Source organism: Anomaloglossus baeobatrachus, chromosome 1, assembly GCF_048569485.1.
Source record: "Anomaloglossus baeobatrachus isolate aAnoBae1 chromosome 1, aAnoBae1.hap1, whole genome shotgun sequence".
NCBI lineage: Eukaryota > Metazoa > Chordata > Amphibia > Anura > Aromobatidae > Anomaloglossus > Anomaloglossus baeobatrachus.
The window spans coordinates 847,858,162-847,876,597 of NC_134353.1; the positions used below are offsets into that span (position 1 = coordinate 847,858,162).

Below are 18,436 nucleotides of genomic sequence, written 5' to 3' on the forward strand. Positions count from 1 at the left end.
AGCAGTTTGCAAGACCCTGGTAAATTGTTTATTGACATTCTCTTAAGAACCATAATAGTCGTAAAGTGGGATGTGTGACAATGAAAAAGTGTACGCAGTCTTGTAGCTGGTAAGCAGTTCCATCATCACTTCCAAGATTCCTTGTTCTTTACACTGAAGATAGTTATTAAAGGGAACCTATCAGCAGATTTGGGGCCACCACCACTGGGCTGTTATATACGGCACTCTAACATGCTCTATATAAGAGCCCAGGCCACTGTGTAGAACGTAAAAATCACTTTATAATACTTACCTACACAGTCACTGCGATGATGTTGGGTCATATGGGCATCTCTGTTCTCCGGTGTCGGCGCCTCCTCTTTCGGCCATCTTTGTCGTCCTCCTTCTGAAGCCTGTGTGCATGACGCATCCTATGTCATACACACTCGTCGGTGCAGCGCAGGCGCACTACAATACTTTAATCTGCCCTACTCAGGGCAGATCAAAGTGCACCTGTACAGGACCTCAATGCCGGCGTCATGCACCCCTGCTTTAGGCTTGCGACACACATCCGTCCCTCCGGTACGTGTGTGCCTTTTTTTTTCACGTACTGGAGACACGAGCCCATGTGGTCCTATGTATTGTTTTTGTTTTGGACACACGTAAGTATTCAGGAATGGAACGTGTCTCCCTTCCGTACTTACGTGTGTCCGTTTTTTAAAACCGCTGACATGTCCGTGTTGCTCCGGCAGCACGGGTGTCACACGGCCCGCACCCGTACCACACGGATGTAGTGTGGATGGGGGCCCACGTGATACGCACCGGAGAAACACACGTGTCAGTGTAAAAATAATATAAACACATACTCACCTCCACCATACCTGCAGTCTCTGCCGTGGCTGTCCCCTGCATCCGTCCCCCAGTGAATTGAAACAACGCTTCTCTTTCACTGGGGGCCAGAAGCAGCGTCAGCGGGGAGTGGCTTTGGCCGGATGCTGTCATTTAGCACCACAGACAGCGCCAGATGATGCAGGTAGGCGGGACTTTCCGTTCTCTGTGTGTTATTACGAAAAACACACAGAGAACACATACATGCCACAAAAACAGCACATGTGGAACAAACCACCCCTTTAACACGTACGTGACAAAAACGTTACGTTTTGTCACGTAAGTGTGGCAGAGGCCTTAGAAGAAGGACGACAAAGATGGCTGAGAAAGAAGAACGGAGACGCCCATATGACCCAACTCCACCACAGCAACTGTTTAGGTAAGTATTATAAAGTCATTTTTTTACGTTCTACACAGCGGCCTGGGCTCTTATATACAGCCTGTTAGAATGCTGTGTATAAGAGCCCACTGGTGGTGGCCGCAGCTTATAGTCACCAAATCTGCTGACAGGTTCCCTTTAATGACATTGGCTGTATGTTTGCAAATTCATTGTGTGCCGCCCCCACGCCAGCAGTCGGGGCTGCTCGGATCCGGATCCGCAGTGTGGCTCAAGGGATTCTCCGGATCCGAGGTCGCGCGGACACTTTAAATAAAAGGGGACGTATATATACGGGGATTGCTGTAATCACTTGGTGATGCCACCCACGGTGTGATGAGATGTAGCACCACGGCTGCTGTTGGGGAGCACCCAGGGCGATGGGATAGCAGCCGGATATTAACCCCTCTGTGGGTAGGGATGGATGCCCCAGGGCCCAGTGTCTCTGTGCTGAGGATAGTGATCGCAGGGGCCGGCACACCCGGTCAGACCGGGGGATGTCCGTGTACTCACAGTCAAATGAATCACACAAGTCCAATGGTAAACCAAGGTGCTGGTGGCCGACGGCCGCGGCAGGGTGTATTCTGGTCCCTCATCCGGGGTGATGGTCTGTGTCACTTTCCTCTGCACTGCTCTTAGTTCTCCTTGGACGTCTCGGTATAGAACACGGGAGTCCGCTCCCAGAACTATAGGTTGGAGCCTTGCCCGCAGACGCTGACCCGTGGGATCTAAAGGGCCCCTGGTGGATGCCCTATCCCTCTCGTTGGGCTGCCGGTCTGCTTTTTGGGACTTTGGGTGGAACAGGACCTGTAATCCTGTCCTCAACTGGTTAAGTAACAAAGTCAGTGGTTCCGATCTCTGCTTCAGGGTCCAGGTACCCCCTCTGTGTACAGTTTCCGGGTCGGTTCTCCGGTGTCGGTAACATCGGGCTCCTACCCTGTCCCGGTCCACCTCGGATCTCCGGCAGCCGTGTTCCCATCTCCTGACAGACACGGACCACCATCTGCCACCTAGCCATACACCGGGGCTCCAACCCAGACGCCTTTCCTCTCTGACTTCACTTGAACTTGACTTTCTCCTCACTCCTCTGAACTACCACCTTTCAACTCCAAACACAAAAACTTCACTCCTTTTCCTGCCCCGAGTTCTCTAGACCCCTAGGTGGGCGTTTCCTTTCTGCCTGGTCCCGCCCACTGGTGTGCCTTTCCTACCCTGGGGGAGGTGACTAGGGTTTTGTTGACTCAGTGTAACCCTGCGAGGGAAGGTGTTATGCGGGGGCCTAATGTGTGTGCGACACCTGGCGGCGCCAGGGCGTCACAATTGTCATGCTGGTGCATAAATTTGGAGCCAATTAAACATCTCCCTTATGGTATTGCAAGTTTGAATGGCCCTCTGGATGAGGAGATGTGATCACATCCCATCCCCATAACGTTTGTTTAATGTAACTCCAAATATGAAGGAGGGTAGTCTCCAACCAGTCTGCAGGCTTGTGTATCAAGGAGGCCCCTTGAAAAGGGAAACAATAGATGCATAGCCCCCCACCAGATGCAGGAAAATAAATCCCACTGCAGGCCTGATTACATTAGAGTGCAGAGAAGTCAACTATTATAACACACTTCTTCCCTTCCCTATTCTAATTGTGTACAGACAAGTGTCCAGGTCACAGTAGGGAGCAGTTACAGTGGAGGAGGGTCAACTATTATCTCTATACACAGGAACTGCTGTATTTGAGGTGAGTAACTGTCGTTACACACTGCAAATCCAAGATGGCAGCCCCCAGTGTTTGAGTAAAAATAAAATTAAATGAAAACTAAGTAAATAATGAATTTAATTTTATATTAAAATAATTGATTCCATAATCAATAATTATTAATACAAAACCTACAATAGCGGCATCTTCCCTTTAAACTCACAAGCAAACACATAAAAAAAAACACAACATCAAGATCAACGTAACCAGCCTTCCGTGCTGGAAAAAGTCCAATAGTCTTTCGTTTGTGGCCAGATCCTCACACTGACCAATTCATGGTGCTTCCTCAAAAGAACCTGAGCAGCACATCTTGAAACCTGGCTCTGCTTTGAAATCTTTGCCTAGTAATGACTATGCTGATGCAGTACAACTCCCTTCTTTCTTGTTGCTTTTCTCAGTCTTGCCATTGTGTATGACTTGTGATAAGAAACTGTATTCCACCACCTCACATTCTAGCAGAGTTTGGCTGTTCCTCACACAGTTTTAAGCCTTCTACATAGCTGTTTCTGTTTCAGTTAATAACTGTTGTTCAAACTAGATATGAAACTGAGGATCATTATCACCTGTTTTGAAAAATTTGTTATTCACACACCAAACAATAATCCTACAAACTCTAAAGGCCCTGTCACACACAGAGATAAATCTTTGGCAGATCTGTGGTTGCAGTGAAATTGTGGACAATCAGTGCCAGGTTTGTGGCTGTGTACAAATGGAACAATATGTCCATGATTTCACTGCAACCACATATCTGCCAAAGATTTATCTCTGTGTGTGACGGGGCCTTAACTTTGTGCAAGTGTACCTACCGTAGAGAACAATTGATGATACTTTTTTTCTTAATTTCAGTTGTTACCTTATTTTAAACATTTAGAAACCATCAACAAATAGACTAGATAAGACTAAGGGCGGCGTCACACGCTACGATATATTGTGCGATATGTCGTCGGGGTCACGGATTCCGTGACGCACATCCGGCATCATTAGAGATATCGTAGCGTGTGACAGCTACGTAGACTGTGAACAAGCAAAAATACTCACCTTATCGTTGCTCGTTGACACATCGTTCATTTTCGTAAAGTCGTTCCTCCATCTGTGCGCCGGTTGTTCGTCGTTCCCGAGGCAGCACATATCGTTACGTGTGACACCCTGGGAACGACGAACACAGCTTACCAGCGTCCCGCCAGCAATGCGGAAGGAAGGAGGTGGGCGGGATGTTTACGTCCCGCTCACCTCCACCCCTCAGCTTCTATTGGGCGGCCGCTGTGTGACGTCGCTGTGACGTCGAACGTCCCTCCCCCTTCAGGAAGAGGATGTTCGCCGCCCACAGCGACGTCGTTAGGGAGGTAAGTACGTTTGACAGGGATTTAACGACTTTGTGCGACACGGGCAATGAATTGCCCGTGACACACAAACGACGGGGGCGGATGCTCATGTGATCGCACGATAAATCGGTGCGTGTAACGCCGCCCTAATATGTATGATTAGGCATTCATTTTTATTCTGTTCATGGCTCATATATTCAATTTTAGGAAATACATTTTTAATACCATTATCCAGAATTCTGAGAGCGGATTGAAGAGCGTCTCTTGCTCCAGAGCACTCATCCTGTCCCTCCTGCACTGCACAGACAATGCATTGATTTGAATGGAATTTTAATGCTTTATTTTCTCCATAATGACAATGAAGAGAAATTGAACTCTTAGGCGGGCTTTACACACTACGACATCGCAGGTGCGATGTCGGTGGGGTCAAATTGAAAGTGACGCACATCCGGCATCGCATGCGACATCGCAGTGTGTAAAGCCTAGATGATACGATTAACGAGCGCAGAATCGTCGTAATCGTATCATCGGTGCAGCATTGGCGTAATCCATAATTATGCTGACGCGACTGTCCGATGTTGTTCCTCGCTCCTGCAGCAGCACACATCGCTGTGTGTGAAGTCGCAGGAGCGAGGAACATCTCCTACCGGCGTCACCGCGGCTTTCGTAGGATATGCGGAAGGAAGTAGGTGGGCGGGATTTTTACATCCTGCTCATCTCCGCCCCTCCGCCGCTATTGGCCGCCTGCCGTGTGACGTCGCTATGACGCCGCACGACCCGCCCCCTTAGGAAGGAGGCGGGTCGCCGGCCAGAGCGACGGTTGCAGGGCAGGTGAGTGCATGTGAAGCTGGCGTAGTGATAATGTTCGCTACGCCAGCTATCACACGATATCGTACCTGCGACGGGGGCGGGGACTATCGCATGCGACATCGCAGCATCGGCTTGCGATGTCGCAACGTGCAAAGCCGCCCTAAGTGCTAGATGTCCCCACAAATTGCAACTGATTAATAGACATTCCATAATGGGGACACTTTGTAACCAGTTTACCATAATGGTATGGTTCTAACATCCGGATGTTGTCAGAGCAGAGAAACCCTTATCCCTTTCCCAACATAAGACTGAATAGGACATCACATGCCGGTGTATGAGCCCACACCATATACAGGAAATCCAGCTTGCTCCGGTCACTGCTGTGAACCATTTAAATGCCACTGTCAATCAATGATTGACAATGCAAATAAATCGCCCAGTCGAGAAGGGGTTAATGATCAGTGCTGTAGGGGACTACTAAGGTGTTAATAAAAAATAATTGTGCAAACTGTTCATAGCAAAACATAGCCAAGAAACACATAATAAGATTCTTTGTTTCCATTTCCCAACAGGAATAATTTTTTTTACACTACATGGAGTATAAATTAACTTAATATATAATATAGAACACAGAAACAAAATATTACATATTTCTCATGTTTGCAGAAAAAGTATGGAAAATGCGCACCCCTCGCACTGACTGACAGCCGCTCAGCACTAGAGGAAGCTGTCAGTCAGTGCTCGGGGTGCGGTTACAGCTGCTGCTCTCCATACGGAGAGCGGTACCGGAAGTTGGCCAGCACCGCCCCTATGACTGAAACTGGAACGCTGCCAGGAGGATTAAAGTTCATTTCCTCCTGGCAGCAGATTCACAATGATATTACCTGCAGATTAACCCCATATTTGCAGGTTAATAGCATTATTCCACATGAAAGGTTACCTTTAAGGATTTTGTAAAATACTGTTGAATGGTATTTAAGGCTACTTTCACATTGCATTTTCACCTACGTTCACTGGTCCGCCTACGTCCGGGTATCCGCCTGCAGAAAACGTATATGCCCGAAAATGGAGCAAGACAGCACACGCTGACTCCGTCTGGTCCACTATAGTCAATGGCCCCTTCGGCGTATGCATCTGAAACACGTTTTGTGGGGGGAAGGGGGTTCGGACAGATGCCCCGACGGGACCAGTGAACGTAGGTGACAACGCAATGTGAAAGTGCCCTAATAAAATGAGCTTGTGTTGTACTCACAGACAGAGCAGCTCTGGTGGGCGAAGGCTCCGCAGAAGGAATATATGTAATACAATAAATGTATAAAGTTACTAAACATTGGATTTGTTAAAACGGTACCTACTTCTGTGCTGACAGCGTCATCTGAAGGGTTGATTAAGACAACTGTTTCTAAAACATCACTTCGATGGTGAAGGATTTTTTGACCTGTAGAAAAGAGTAAAATACAAAAATATATAAGTAATCACACATTAACAGTTTGTGTATAAATCAGAGCCAAGTTAGGAAATCAAAGGCAAGCCCTACTCTTTACAAATAATTTCCATTATATTCAAGGCTAAAATAAAATCTCCAGTGGAACGGTAATAATTTATCACAGCACATGGCGCCTTAAATCATCATATTTACTCCAAGAAGCAATACTTCTGTGACACAGTATATAATGGAGAATTGTATTTTATGTAATCTATATGTTCAGGGAAGGCAATCTTTGGATACAAGGAACTGTACCAGAGTATCGGTGCGTGTCCTCCCTGCCATGAGCCTCTCATGCTTCATCTAACCCCCAGTAGGGATTTTGGAAGCTCTATAGCTGGAAATTTCAATCTAAATCCTTATCTATGTATTACCTCAATCTAAGCTAATTTCTAATATAGTTGACTACACTATTTAATTATGGTTGATTCCCCCCAGCTACTTCCTGTCTGATGATGCTTCATTTGAGAATCCCACAGCATAATGGGATACTCAAATGAAGCGTCATTGGAGACAGAACCTGCAGTCACTGACACAGCCTCTGCCCCCTTTCTGAAACGAAACATCATCAGTGACAATTTTTTCAAGGGCTGCTTTGTTCCTGCTGTCTCTCAGCAACACAGAGCAGCGGGCACTGTCAGTGTGCTCAGAGTACCCAGCAGTATGCAGAGACCAATATGCTCCCTCCTGCAGTGACTTCACTTGTGGGGGCAGCGCTGGTCTCTGCACGCTGGTACTCTGAGCACACTGACAGTGCCCGCTACTCTGTGTTGCCGGGTCTACTGATCTGAGCTGGCAACCGAGCAGCGGATGCTGTCACTGTGCAGATTACACGGAGCACAGCAAGAGAGACAGAGCAAGCACACAGCAGCCCATGAAACGAGTGTCACTGATGATGCTTTGTTTCATGGAGGAGGCAGAGGTTGTAACATACAACAAAGCCTCTGCCCCCTGCTCTATTGATGCTTCGATTGAGTATCCCAGCATGCACTGGGATTCTGAAATGAAGCATCATCAGGCAGAAAGAAACAAATCAATAGTAGTTAGATAGTGAAGCAAGAAGGGTAGAGATTGTGTTTTGCTTTTTTAAAAGCCATATTGCATATTAGTTTACATTGTGGCAATAAATAGATAGGGATTTAGATTGAATTTTCTTCAGCCTTCAGACCACCCCTTTAAGTCCATTCAACTGGAGAAAACTATAACAAGGGAGTCATGAACATAAAAAGAAGTTGAGTTTACTAAAACCCTTTGCTAAAAATAGTAAGCAGTTACTTTTGCGTGACAATAATGTATTGAAGTGGTAATTGCCGGACTCAGCAATATGTGGGTAAGTTGTTGACCTGTTGATGCATTAACCATTGAGCTTCCATTCAGTACATGTATTGCTTACATTTATTGCCAGTGATAAGATCCTACATATATGACACACATTGTTGGAAGGATTGTCTGGATGCCGAAAAATAAAAAATATCTTATTTTACTGAAACTGCAATACCCCTGTCCATGTATTGTGTCGGTATTGCAGGGTATTATCATCAGTTAAGTGCACAACACTGAGCCGGAACAACAGGCTGTCCTATGGGTACAAGTGGTACTATTTCAATAAGAGGATGCTCATTTCTAATGAGAAGGAAGAATATCACTTGACACCAATGTGCCCAAAGAAATTTGAAGGATAGTATTTCCTTTGATGCAGCCAGGATCTGTAATTTGGGCTGACTCTAGTGATTAACTTATTCATCTATGGCCAATTTCGACAACTCAGAAGTTACGAGAACTAGCAAAAGGTAATGTAACTATTGTGGTAGGAAGACACTAAGGCCCCAATTCCACAAGTTGTTTTTTCCCAAGAAATCTGGTGTAAAATACATTTTGTGACTTTTTGAGATTTTACAACAGGTTGGCCAGCTCCAGCACAACACCCCACATCAATGCCTATCTTAATAAATTGGCGCCTAAGAGAGGAAAAATGTCAATGAATTCTTTTAAGTGTTTTTAGGCCAGAAGTTTGCCATTGCTTTTAGCTGCTCTGTCTAATAACAGAAACATTATATCATTATTACTGTTTCCAGAATTAAGGTCAATGTCTTACTCCAGGGTAATCTACAGCATTTCATCTTCTCCATTATAATTCTTTTTCTCAGGGTATTTTTTAAATACGGTAACTTTTATGTTTTCATGTGAATGTAAAAATTGGGTCAAAAGGGCATCGTTGATATCATAATGTCATTAGTTCCTGAGGTGATGGAAATGGTCATTGATTTTTTCAGCATCAGCACATCAAAGAGGAACCAGTAACACAGAAATATGCTAAAAAACATTGCTACAGGGTTATATGTTCAGGTTTTATCCACATATAACAGATTTTGCTAATGTTGGTAAATTGATTTACATACTGGATCTTTCATTTTTATAGGATTGGTCCACCATGAACTTTCATGATCAGTTTTACACATTCACATTAAACTTTATTACCCTTTTTCCTTTATAGATGTATTGCAGTTTTCCATTTTTTTTTAAGTAAACACTATGCTGATTGTCACAGAACAGAGCAAACCTTACAAAAAGAGCTAAAAAGCAGTGTGAACAGAGCAATTTGGGTTTTGATGACAAGTAGAGTGTAGTCGGAACCACTTCTCTTTAGGAAAGCCATTTGGACATTGGCGAGAACCTGACGGCGCCCAATATCGTTTTGTCACACCACTTTAAGGCCCCTTTCACACGTCAGCGATTCTGGTACGTTTGTGCTTTTTTTAAAACGTACCAGAATCACTGACATACGCAGACCCATTATAATCAATGGGTCTGCTCACACATCAGTGATTTTTCACTGAACGTGTCTCCGTGCAGCGTGCACGCGTGGCCGTGATTCTGCACGGAGACAAGTCAGTTTTTTTCTGGCATCACTGATGACCCACGGACCACACTATGGTGTGATCCGTGTGTGATCAGTGAAACACGTACCAGAAAATCATGGACATATTAAATATTAAATATTTTCAACTTACCTTGCCTGCGATTCGCTCTGCAGCCTCTACTCTCGGCAGTTTCTGCCTGGCTCATGAATATTCATGAGAGCAGGAAAACCCGACCAGGAAGTAGGTGCTGAGAGCAGTGGGCGGATGCTGGAGACCCGAGGAGATCAGCACCATGGACAGCAGCAGTGAAGGCAGGTGAGTAATGTCCATATGCAATCACGGATCATGGATCACGGATTGCACATGGACAACCCATGTGTGCCGTGAATCACGGAACACGGAGGGACATATGCGTGTTTTACACGTCAGTGAAGAATGTCTGTGTTTTTCACTGACGTGTGAAACGGGCCTAATGCAAAGTTACACTTGTTGTAACAAGTTTGGAAATTATTCACTACTCGTAGGGAAAGGGATTATTCCCTGATTGCTGGGCATCCAACCACTGGAATCCACACCAACACCAAGAACATGGACTCTGAAGAGCCCAGCGTGAATGGTGCGGTGGTCAATCATGCACACCTTGTTCCATTCATTCTCTATGGGAGTGTTTGGTTGATCTTCAGCACTTAAGAATGAATGGAGTGGAGGTGTTCAATATCGATTAGAGGTCCAATCATACTGTGGTCTTCAGAACACCGGTTCTCAAGATGTGTGGGATCCCAGAGGTTAGACACTCAGTGATCAGGAAGTTATCTCCTCTGCTATGGATAGAGGAAAACTTCCAAATTTGGTACAACCCCTTTAATAACTGAAGCTATTATTCCAATGTGTAAAGCCTTTCCCAAACTATATGATATTAAAGCCTGCCACAATTGTTAAACAACCCCTTCTCAATCCCTATGTTTCCCCTTTGTAAAGTACTAAAACATATTCAACGTCAGTGATGTTGGCACTGCCTCTCCTGGGGTTTACATTACATATATCACGTGATCCATGCACCCTGCAGCCAATCAGCTGCTGCTTTACTCTTCCCGCATTCGGACGTATCCCATACATTCGGAGGAAGTAACAGAGCAGTAACTCTCGTTTCCTCCGGGTGTATGTGTTTTGTTTGAAGGTGGGAGAGTGAATCCAGCACTTATTGGCTGCAGGGATCGAGTAACATTGTTACGTTGAGCCCTGGGACAAGCAGTGCTGACACTACTGCAACAGTGACGGTACTGGAGGTGAATATAAGGGTTATTATTTTACAACTGTGAAACAGAGATTGAGAAAGGGTTGTCTTAGTAGTGGATTTCCCTTTAAAATATATTTTGGCAGACGTCTATATTTTCACCAGATTTGACACAATCGAATATAAGTGAGACCACTCAATATGAAACACAGGTCAAAAGAGCTGGATTTCCACATATGAAGTCTATGCACATTTGGGTGAGGTGAGCTACATGTGTCTGGAGGAGTCGAAGGAAATATCTATCAAGCAAAATGTACTGAATGTGTATGGCAGCTTTACACTAAAGAATTGTGAAATCGGAGGGGAGTTGTTATGTCTTGGTATAAATCGTTAATTACGATTTACAGTGTATAAATTTCGGTAAATGTCAAAAACAGTAAAAATGTATCTGGTCAAAAAAAATAAATTGTGAAATCAGTATAAAACACACGTACAATATCTTCATTTAAATAATGATGACGCTGAAACCTGAGGCAGTTCTTACAGTGACAATTTTTGTTTTTCTTGCCTCACGTTACATGATCTATCTACAAATTCGAGGAAACTTGTAAATTCCAAGGTCTGCAACCTTATGAAAGAAATTACACTCTGTCAGCAACTCTTTTACCTAAGTGGTCCAGCTACTTTGTGTAAAATAATATACGGTGTGCACAGTTAGGCAATTTGCATTTTTGATGATTAAATTTATTATTGAACTGCAGAGCTATTCATCAATCCAAAGGATTAATAAACCTGAAACCTGAATATTTAAGACATAAAAGTGAAGTTTTGTCTTAGGAGAATATCATTGTGTGCCGAATTATTGGGAGATGCTATTAAGCCCCCGGGCGTTTTACGTTTTTCTGGGGGGTTTTTTTGCTCCCCTTCGTCTGAGAGCCGTAACTTTTTTATTTTTCTGTCAATCTTGCCATATGAGAGCTTCTTTTTTGTGGAACGAGTTGTACTTTTAAATGAAACCATAATTTTTACAATATAATGTACTGGAAAACAGCAAAAAAATAATTCCAAGTGTGGAAAAACTGCAAAAAAGTGTGATCGCACAATAGTTTTTGGGATATTTTATTCACCATGTTCACTATATGGTAAAACTAATCAGTCAGCATGATGCCTCAGGTTGGTGCGAGTTTGTAGACACCAATCATGTATGAGTTTACTTGTATTTAAGGGAATAACCACCAATAATTAGGCAAGCAAAAAATAAAGATAGTTAAAAAGATAACCTTTATTCAAAAATAAGTTAAAAACATATCAAAAGCATGGAACCGCCCAGGTGACGGATGAAATAAAGACACATGGGGGTACAACACTAGTGGTAACAATCAGCACCACCAAATACCACATACCAGGAGTGGACGAAGCACACGAGCTGCGAAACGCGCGTCAGTGTTGGTGGGGGTTACCACACGGATACCACTTGTCTCATCGGGTAATATGATATCATGATGTATGCTTTATTAGCCTTTACCACGTAGCCTCTTTACCCTGTTCACATTACTCTCTATGTTTGATACACTTGTATCTCCTTTTTGGCTATGTTGCTCATTGACAAACATGCATAGATATCAAAACTAATGGTATGTTTACTAGCTGATGTGGTATTTGGTGGTGCTGATTGTTACCACTAGTGTTGTACCCCCATGTGTCTTTATTTCATCCGTCACCTGGGCGGTTCCATGCTTTTGATATGTTTTTAACTTATTTTTGAATAAAGGTTATCTTTTTAACTATCTTTATTTTTTGCTTGCCTAATTATTGGTGGTTATTTCGATATACAAGCAAAGTTTTGCACTAGTGTGGCATTGGTGTTGTATTTAAGGGGTTAAAAAAATTCACAAGGTCGTCCAAAAAAGTGGAGCACGTTTTGCGCCATTTTCCGAAACCCATAGCGTTCTCATTTTTCAGGATCTATGGCTCAGTGATGGCTTATTTTTTTGCATCTCGAGATCCCGTTTTTAATCAAAGCATTTTTGCGCAGATGCCATGTTTTAATCGCCTGTTATTGCATTTTGCGCAAAACTTGTGGCGACTGAAAAACGTAATTTTGGCGTTTGGAATTTTTTTCCCGCTACGTCGTTTACCGATCAGATTAACTGATTTTATATTTTGATAGATCAGACATTTCTGAACGCGGCGATACCAAATATGGATATATTTTTATTTTTTTTAACCCTTTAATTTTCAATGGGGCGAAAGGGGGGTGATTTGAACTTTTAGGTTTTTTTATTTTTTTTTAAAAAATTTTTAACTTTTTTTTTATTTTACTTGTCCCCATAGGGGGCTATATGGATGAACAATCCGATCGCTCTGCCATATCTGTAGATCTCAGCTACAGAGCCGAGATCTGCAGATATGCTGCTTTACTCTCAATGCTGGCACTATTCCGGCACTGAGATAAAGTGACTCATGTTAGCGACAGGCATCATCACATGACCCTGTGCTACCATGGCAACCACCGGAAGTCACGTGATCACGCACGTGACTTCCGGTGGGGCCGGCAGTAAGTAAAAGTAATGGCCACGCGCATATACATCTCGCTGCCAGATTTTGGTGTGACGCCCTGGGCAAGCCAGGGGTCACAGGTCATAACACCACCACAACCTACACCCCAGTTAGGAACACCAAGGCTAACCTAAAATCCTTGTTGCCTTCCTCCAGGGGCTGATGTCCACACCAGGGGGTGGGCCAGGCGGTTGGCTCCGTCCACCGAGGAGTTCACAGCCCTGGAGGCGGGAGATTCAGGCAGTGAAGTTAGGGAAGTGAAAGAAGAAGGAAGTGAAGTGGTAGAGGAGCTAAGGAGAGAAGCTGGAGTAAAAGGAAAGGGACAGTTAAGACAGCCTGAAGCTGGTCCGGGTGTGTGCCCCGGACTGAGAGACAGCAAGGTCAGCAGACAGCGGTGACTGTCTGCAGGGGTGGCTGTTTGGAGGTTGCCGAAAGGACCGCGGACGGGTGGTGGCCCGGCGGTACCGGAGCGGTATACGAAGAACAGTCAGCACCAGTGGCAGGGGCCTTTCGGATCCCGGCAAGGCTAGGAGTTGCCGTGAATTTGCCAAATCTGTTAGTAAAGGGGACCTCTGGGTCTCCCAACAAGCAAGTCCCGATTGAAGGCAACAGTCCAACCGTTACAGAAAGACACCGCCACCGCCAGGGCACCAGTTTCTCAGGGCCAGCGCCTGCGGGCAAAGTAGGGCTCCTCCGGCCCATATCCAAGCCGGGGAGTGGGTTACCGGTGGGAACCCATCGCAACCATCATCATCTTAGGTGCAGGAAAAGGGACAGTCACCGTCAACTACTGGGGAAAGCAAGTGCAGCCGTCCGTGGGAACCGTCTTTCCAGCCGTGTGTTTTACCGAGAACTGTGTCATCGTCTCAGGCTGAGTGAGTACCACAGTGCCACAAGGCACAGCGCTGCCCCCGTGTCCCTTCACCCCACCAAGCCCTGCATCACCCACCTCATCACTGGGCCCCGGGACAACTATCCCCCTACCCACGGAGGGGAGGACTAACATCTAGCTGCTCCATACCATCAGTCCCCGGGATCCCCATACAGAGCAGCGGTGGTGTCAACAAATCACCACAACCGTGGGTGGCGTCACGGACAATAAACTATCCCAAAAACCAATCCCCTTTCACTCACGGGCGAGGAGTGCCGCTCAAGTCCCCGGGATCCGGCCCATCGCTCGAGCCACCGAGCAGCAGCAGCAGGCCGCAGCAGCCGCAGCGGCAGCCGGACCCGAGCAGTGGGAGAGCGCGGCGTCCCCTCCTCCGCCCGCGACATTGGCAGCGAGATGTAAGGGGTTAAAAGTTGCGGGTGGAATGCGATTCCACTCATAACTTGCAGGCACACATGTCAGCTGTTGAAATCAGCTGATATGTGTGCGGATCGCTGCCGCCTGCCCGCGGTAGGCCGCGGCGATGATAGTGACACGATCCATGACGTACCCAATATGTCATGGGTCGTTAAGGGGTTAATGTGTAGAATTATTATGAAGTTGAATAAAAAATTAAAATGTTCCCATATTGTTTGTTTTCATCTGTTAAAGTGAAAATAAAAAACAAACTCAAAAGGTACAAAAAAATACATTTAAAAAAAAATATCAGTGACCAATATAGCCAGCCAACCATCATAAGCCTTCCATCAATGGAGTCTGTCAGCTTCCCAATCTGCTAACCATTAACTTTTTGGGCAGTACCAACCACAACCACAACCAGCTTCCAGACAGTGATCAGAGAGGTGACTGGTTTCCTTAACTATAAATCTTCGGAGTTCTCAATAGGATACACATAACATTGTCGGGTAAAAATGATTTAGTGACAAAATTAATAATTGGTGGAGGAAGGTTGAACCAGATGGACCTAGGTCTTTTTTCAACTTATGCAACTATGTAACTAAGGGTGAGAAAAGAGGCATGTCATTAATTTTTCAAGTCTTTTAAGGCTCTTACTGGCAACCAAGCCATGTGATGAAGCATTGTTCTACACATTAACATTACAGTTCTCTTGAAAGATGCAGACCTTTATCAGTACCGTTTGCTTGAACAAAGTGTATTCAGAAAACACAGTAGGTTTGTGAGTTGATTTTAAGTCCAAGTTCAACATGAAAAGGACCAACTAGCTCATCGATAATAATATCAATCCAACCCATAGCAGTACCCCATCTCCACATTGCTGACGTCTGAATCGAAGTAGAGGTCTGTGCCCGTTATTGAACCAGCCACAGACCCATCCATTTTGACTGTCAAGACTCAAGAGTCAATCTTTTCATTAGTTTTTAAAACCTTTCAAAAATTTGTCTTCAGATATTTCTTGGCCCACTCTTGACATTTCAAGTTCTGTGTCTTGTTCAATGGTGGTCGGGTTTCAACCTTTCTCATCTTGTCCATGTCTCTAAGCACTGAACACTTCTGGGCACTGCAGGGAGGTTGCAGAATCATAGTTACATAGTTACATAGTTACATAGTTACTTAGGTTGAAAAAAGACCTAGGTCCATCTAGTTCAACCTTCCTCCACCAGTTCTACATTTAGTCACTAAGTCATTTATAACCAACAATTATGGAACTTATTATTCCATGATGCATTAATTAAAATGTCTATTATTCATGAGAAAACCCTGTAAAAGGTCCCTATACACTTTAGATCAGAGGTTCCCAACTCCAGTCCTCAAGGCACACCAACAGTGCATGTTTTCAGGATTTCCTTAGTATTGCACAGGTGATAATTTAATCACCTGCAAAGGTGCTGAATCCAACACCCATGCAATGCTAAAGAAATCCTGAAAACATGCACTGTTGGTGTGCCTTGAGGATTGGAGTTGGGAACCTCTGCTTTAGATGACTGTGCCGTACGTTCTGATTTCCTCGGGGCTTGCTAACCATTTGATGTGTATGGGTTCCAAATGTTGCAACTCAAACAGACGATTTTGGGGTAACGTAAGATTGGTCAGTTGGTATTTTAAGAGTCGATCCATTTCTTTTCAGGGCGGAGAAGCTTTTGCTGCCAAGAGTCTATCAGTGACTTTCTCCTCTCTCATTGTTGTCTATGGGGAAATTGGAACGGAACGTAAAGTATCTTATGTTAATAACCACCTTAAAAGTGAGTGTGTCAGCCAATAAGTCAAAACGGCACCCGGTGATAGACTGAAAAAAAAGTTCAACATACATTTATGCCTTTGATAAAGGTTTAATTGGCGAAAATTCAAATTTTTAATCATATGCAATTTACTGTATATGGAAGTGTAAAGTGGGTGGACACAAGCCCGGCAAGTACAATATTTGTTGATACAGTGACATGGATAAACTGTGTATAAATCAAGAACAGGAGGGAGACCTGGAGCATGGTGTACATTGGTCTGGACTGCCAATTGGGCACTTGCAGGCTTGTTTGTATATTGATTTCTCATCTCTTAGACTTCTCTCTGAGGTCTGCTTACAATTCTGTTTCAATGCTCTACCTATGACCGTAATTGGTTTAATACCCATAAAGGACTTGACACACTCCCTTTAATTCGAGTTCTCCAAGCTGCAGATCCCACATGCCTTGCATATGGCATGTCCAGATCTATCTGTGTCTTGTAAACAGTAAAGTGCAGTAGATAATTACATTTCCTTCAAGAACTACATGGAATTTGTGCTTTCTAACATGATTACCACCATAATTTCTTCTCTCCCTCTTGAGACCTGAGTCCATTCAACACCAGCTGCCTTCCTCTTCACAATGGGTCTGAGACAGTAATATATTGATTTTCTTTGCAACATGCATTAAGGAAAACTAATAACTTGCTGCACTTATCTACACAATGCACATTTTTCCTTTTTTTTCTCATGCAACACATTGTGTGAAGTTACTGTTTGTGTTTACTTTTTCATTGTATTGCGACCTTGTATATGATATATGGCCTCATTTCATTCCTATATTGGCAGGTGGCATCTATAAGTTACTTCTATAACCTTAAAAAGGGCTTGGTCTATTGTTCACTATATGCCATGCAAGTGTTGCTTTCCCTATGCTCTTCTTTATCTTGGCCTATTGTTTTACTTAAAGTGTAACCATCATTTTAATCTTTAGTTCATAAATGAATAGTACACATGAAAATAAGCAACTTTATAATATATCTTATCAGACACATCGGCTTCTTTCTCCCACAGAATTGATCAGTCATTATCAAAATTCTCAATTCTGAGGTAAAATCTGTGTTCAGTGAAGACTTTCCCATTATTGAGATAGGAGATGGCAGCTGTTAATGAGAAGATTTAAGATATCTCAAATATGTCTGACATCATCTAAAGCTGGCTATCTAGATAACCATGAGATAAGTCAGCTTTAAAATAAGGTTGATTCAACCAAAAAATTTGGTTTGAACCATATTGATTCTGTAAGAATCCCCAATTTCCTTGAAAAGATATGTATGACACTCTATGGAACTTCCTGTAATCTCTTTAACGCAAAGACATCCCTGTTATGTCAAAGTGACCAGATGCCTTCCCGTGCTTATACACATATATTGGTATCAGAAGAAGCAATAGCTTTTTAACAAGCCGTTCAAGATTTGGTGTTTGGAAAATGAAGAGCAATTTTCTTTTAGTCTTCAAAAAAGTATTCCTTTTTTTGGTATCCACAACTGTTTTGGTGTTTGTAACGTAGAGAAACAATAATTTTATTCTTTGCAAATTAAAAAGGTCCGTGGAGCCTCTGTTAGGAGTCTCGACACAGAAAATAGCCAGATATCCCTCCGAAAAGGACCTAGCCTCGGAGTGGCTCTTTTTAGGAGACCACCATAACCACCATATTAAGTGGCCCTTTTAGTCAATATCCAGCTCTTGAGGAGTTTAAAGATATGACAAGGGAAATACCTAGGCCAAGTATCCATCCACCGATAGCTGTTTCGGGGTATTGCCCCTCATCAGTGTGGAGTAGGATTCTGGCCAGGTGGGAGCAATGCCTAGTAGACCAACAAGACAAAACAATCACTGATCTCGGGGAGACCAGCCAGAGAAAACACTGCTGGCAGCCAGCGAGGGTGCTCAACACAGTGAAATCCTAGGTGCATTGCCCCTGGGAAGTATGCAAATCAAAAAGGTCAGTGGAGCCTCTGTTAGGAGTCTCGACACAGAAAATAGACAGATATGCCTCCGGGAAGGACCTAGCCAAGGATATGCACGGGACATCAATGCTGG

The 18,436-nt window shown here is 44.1% G+C and overlaps 1 protein-coding gene across 1 annotated transcript in view; it reads right to left on the reverse strand.

Annotated features, from left to right (window-relative positions):
- MAP1B (microtubule associated protein 1B) overlaps positions 1 to 18,436 on the reverse strand; it is a 155,927-nt gene that overhangs the window by 19,466 nt on the left and 118,025 nt on the right. The window contains exon 3 of the mRNA XM_075325255.1: positions 6,481 to 6,563. Within this exon, the coding sequence (XP_075181370.1) occupies positions 6,481 to 6,563 (83 nt within the window). The remainder of the gene's footprint in view (positions 1 to 6,480; positions 6,564 to 18,436) is intronic.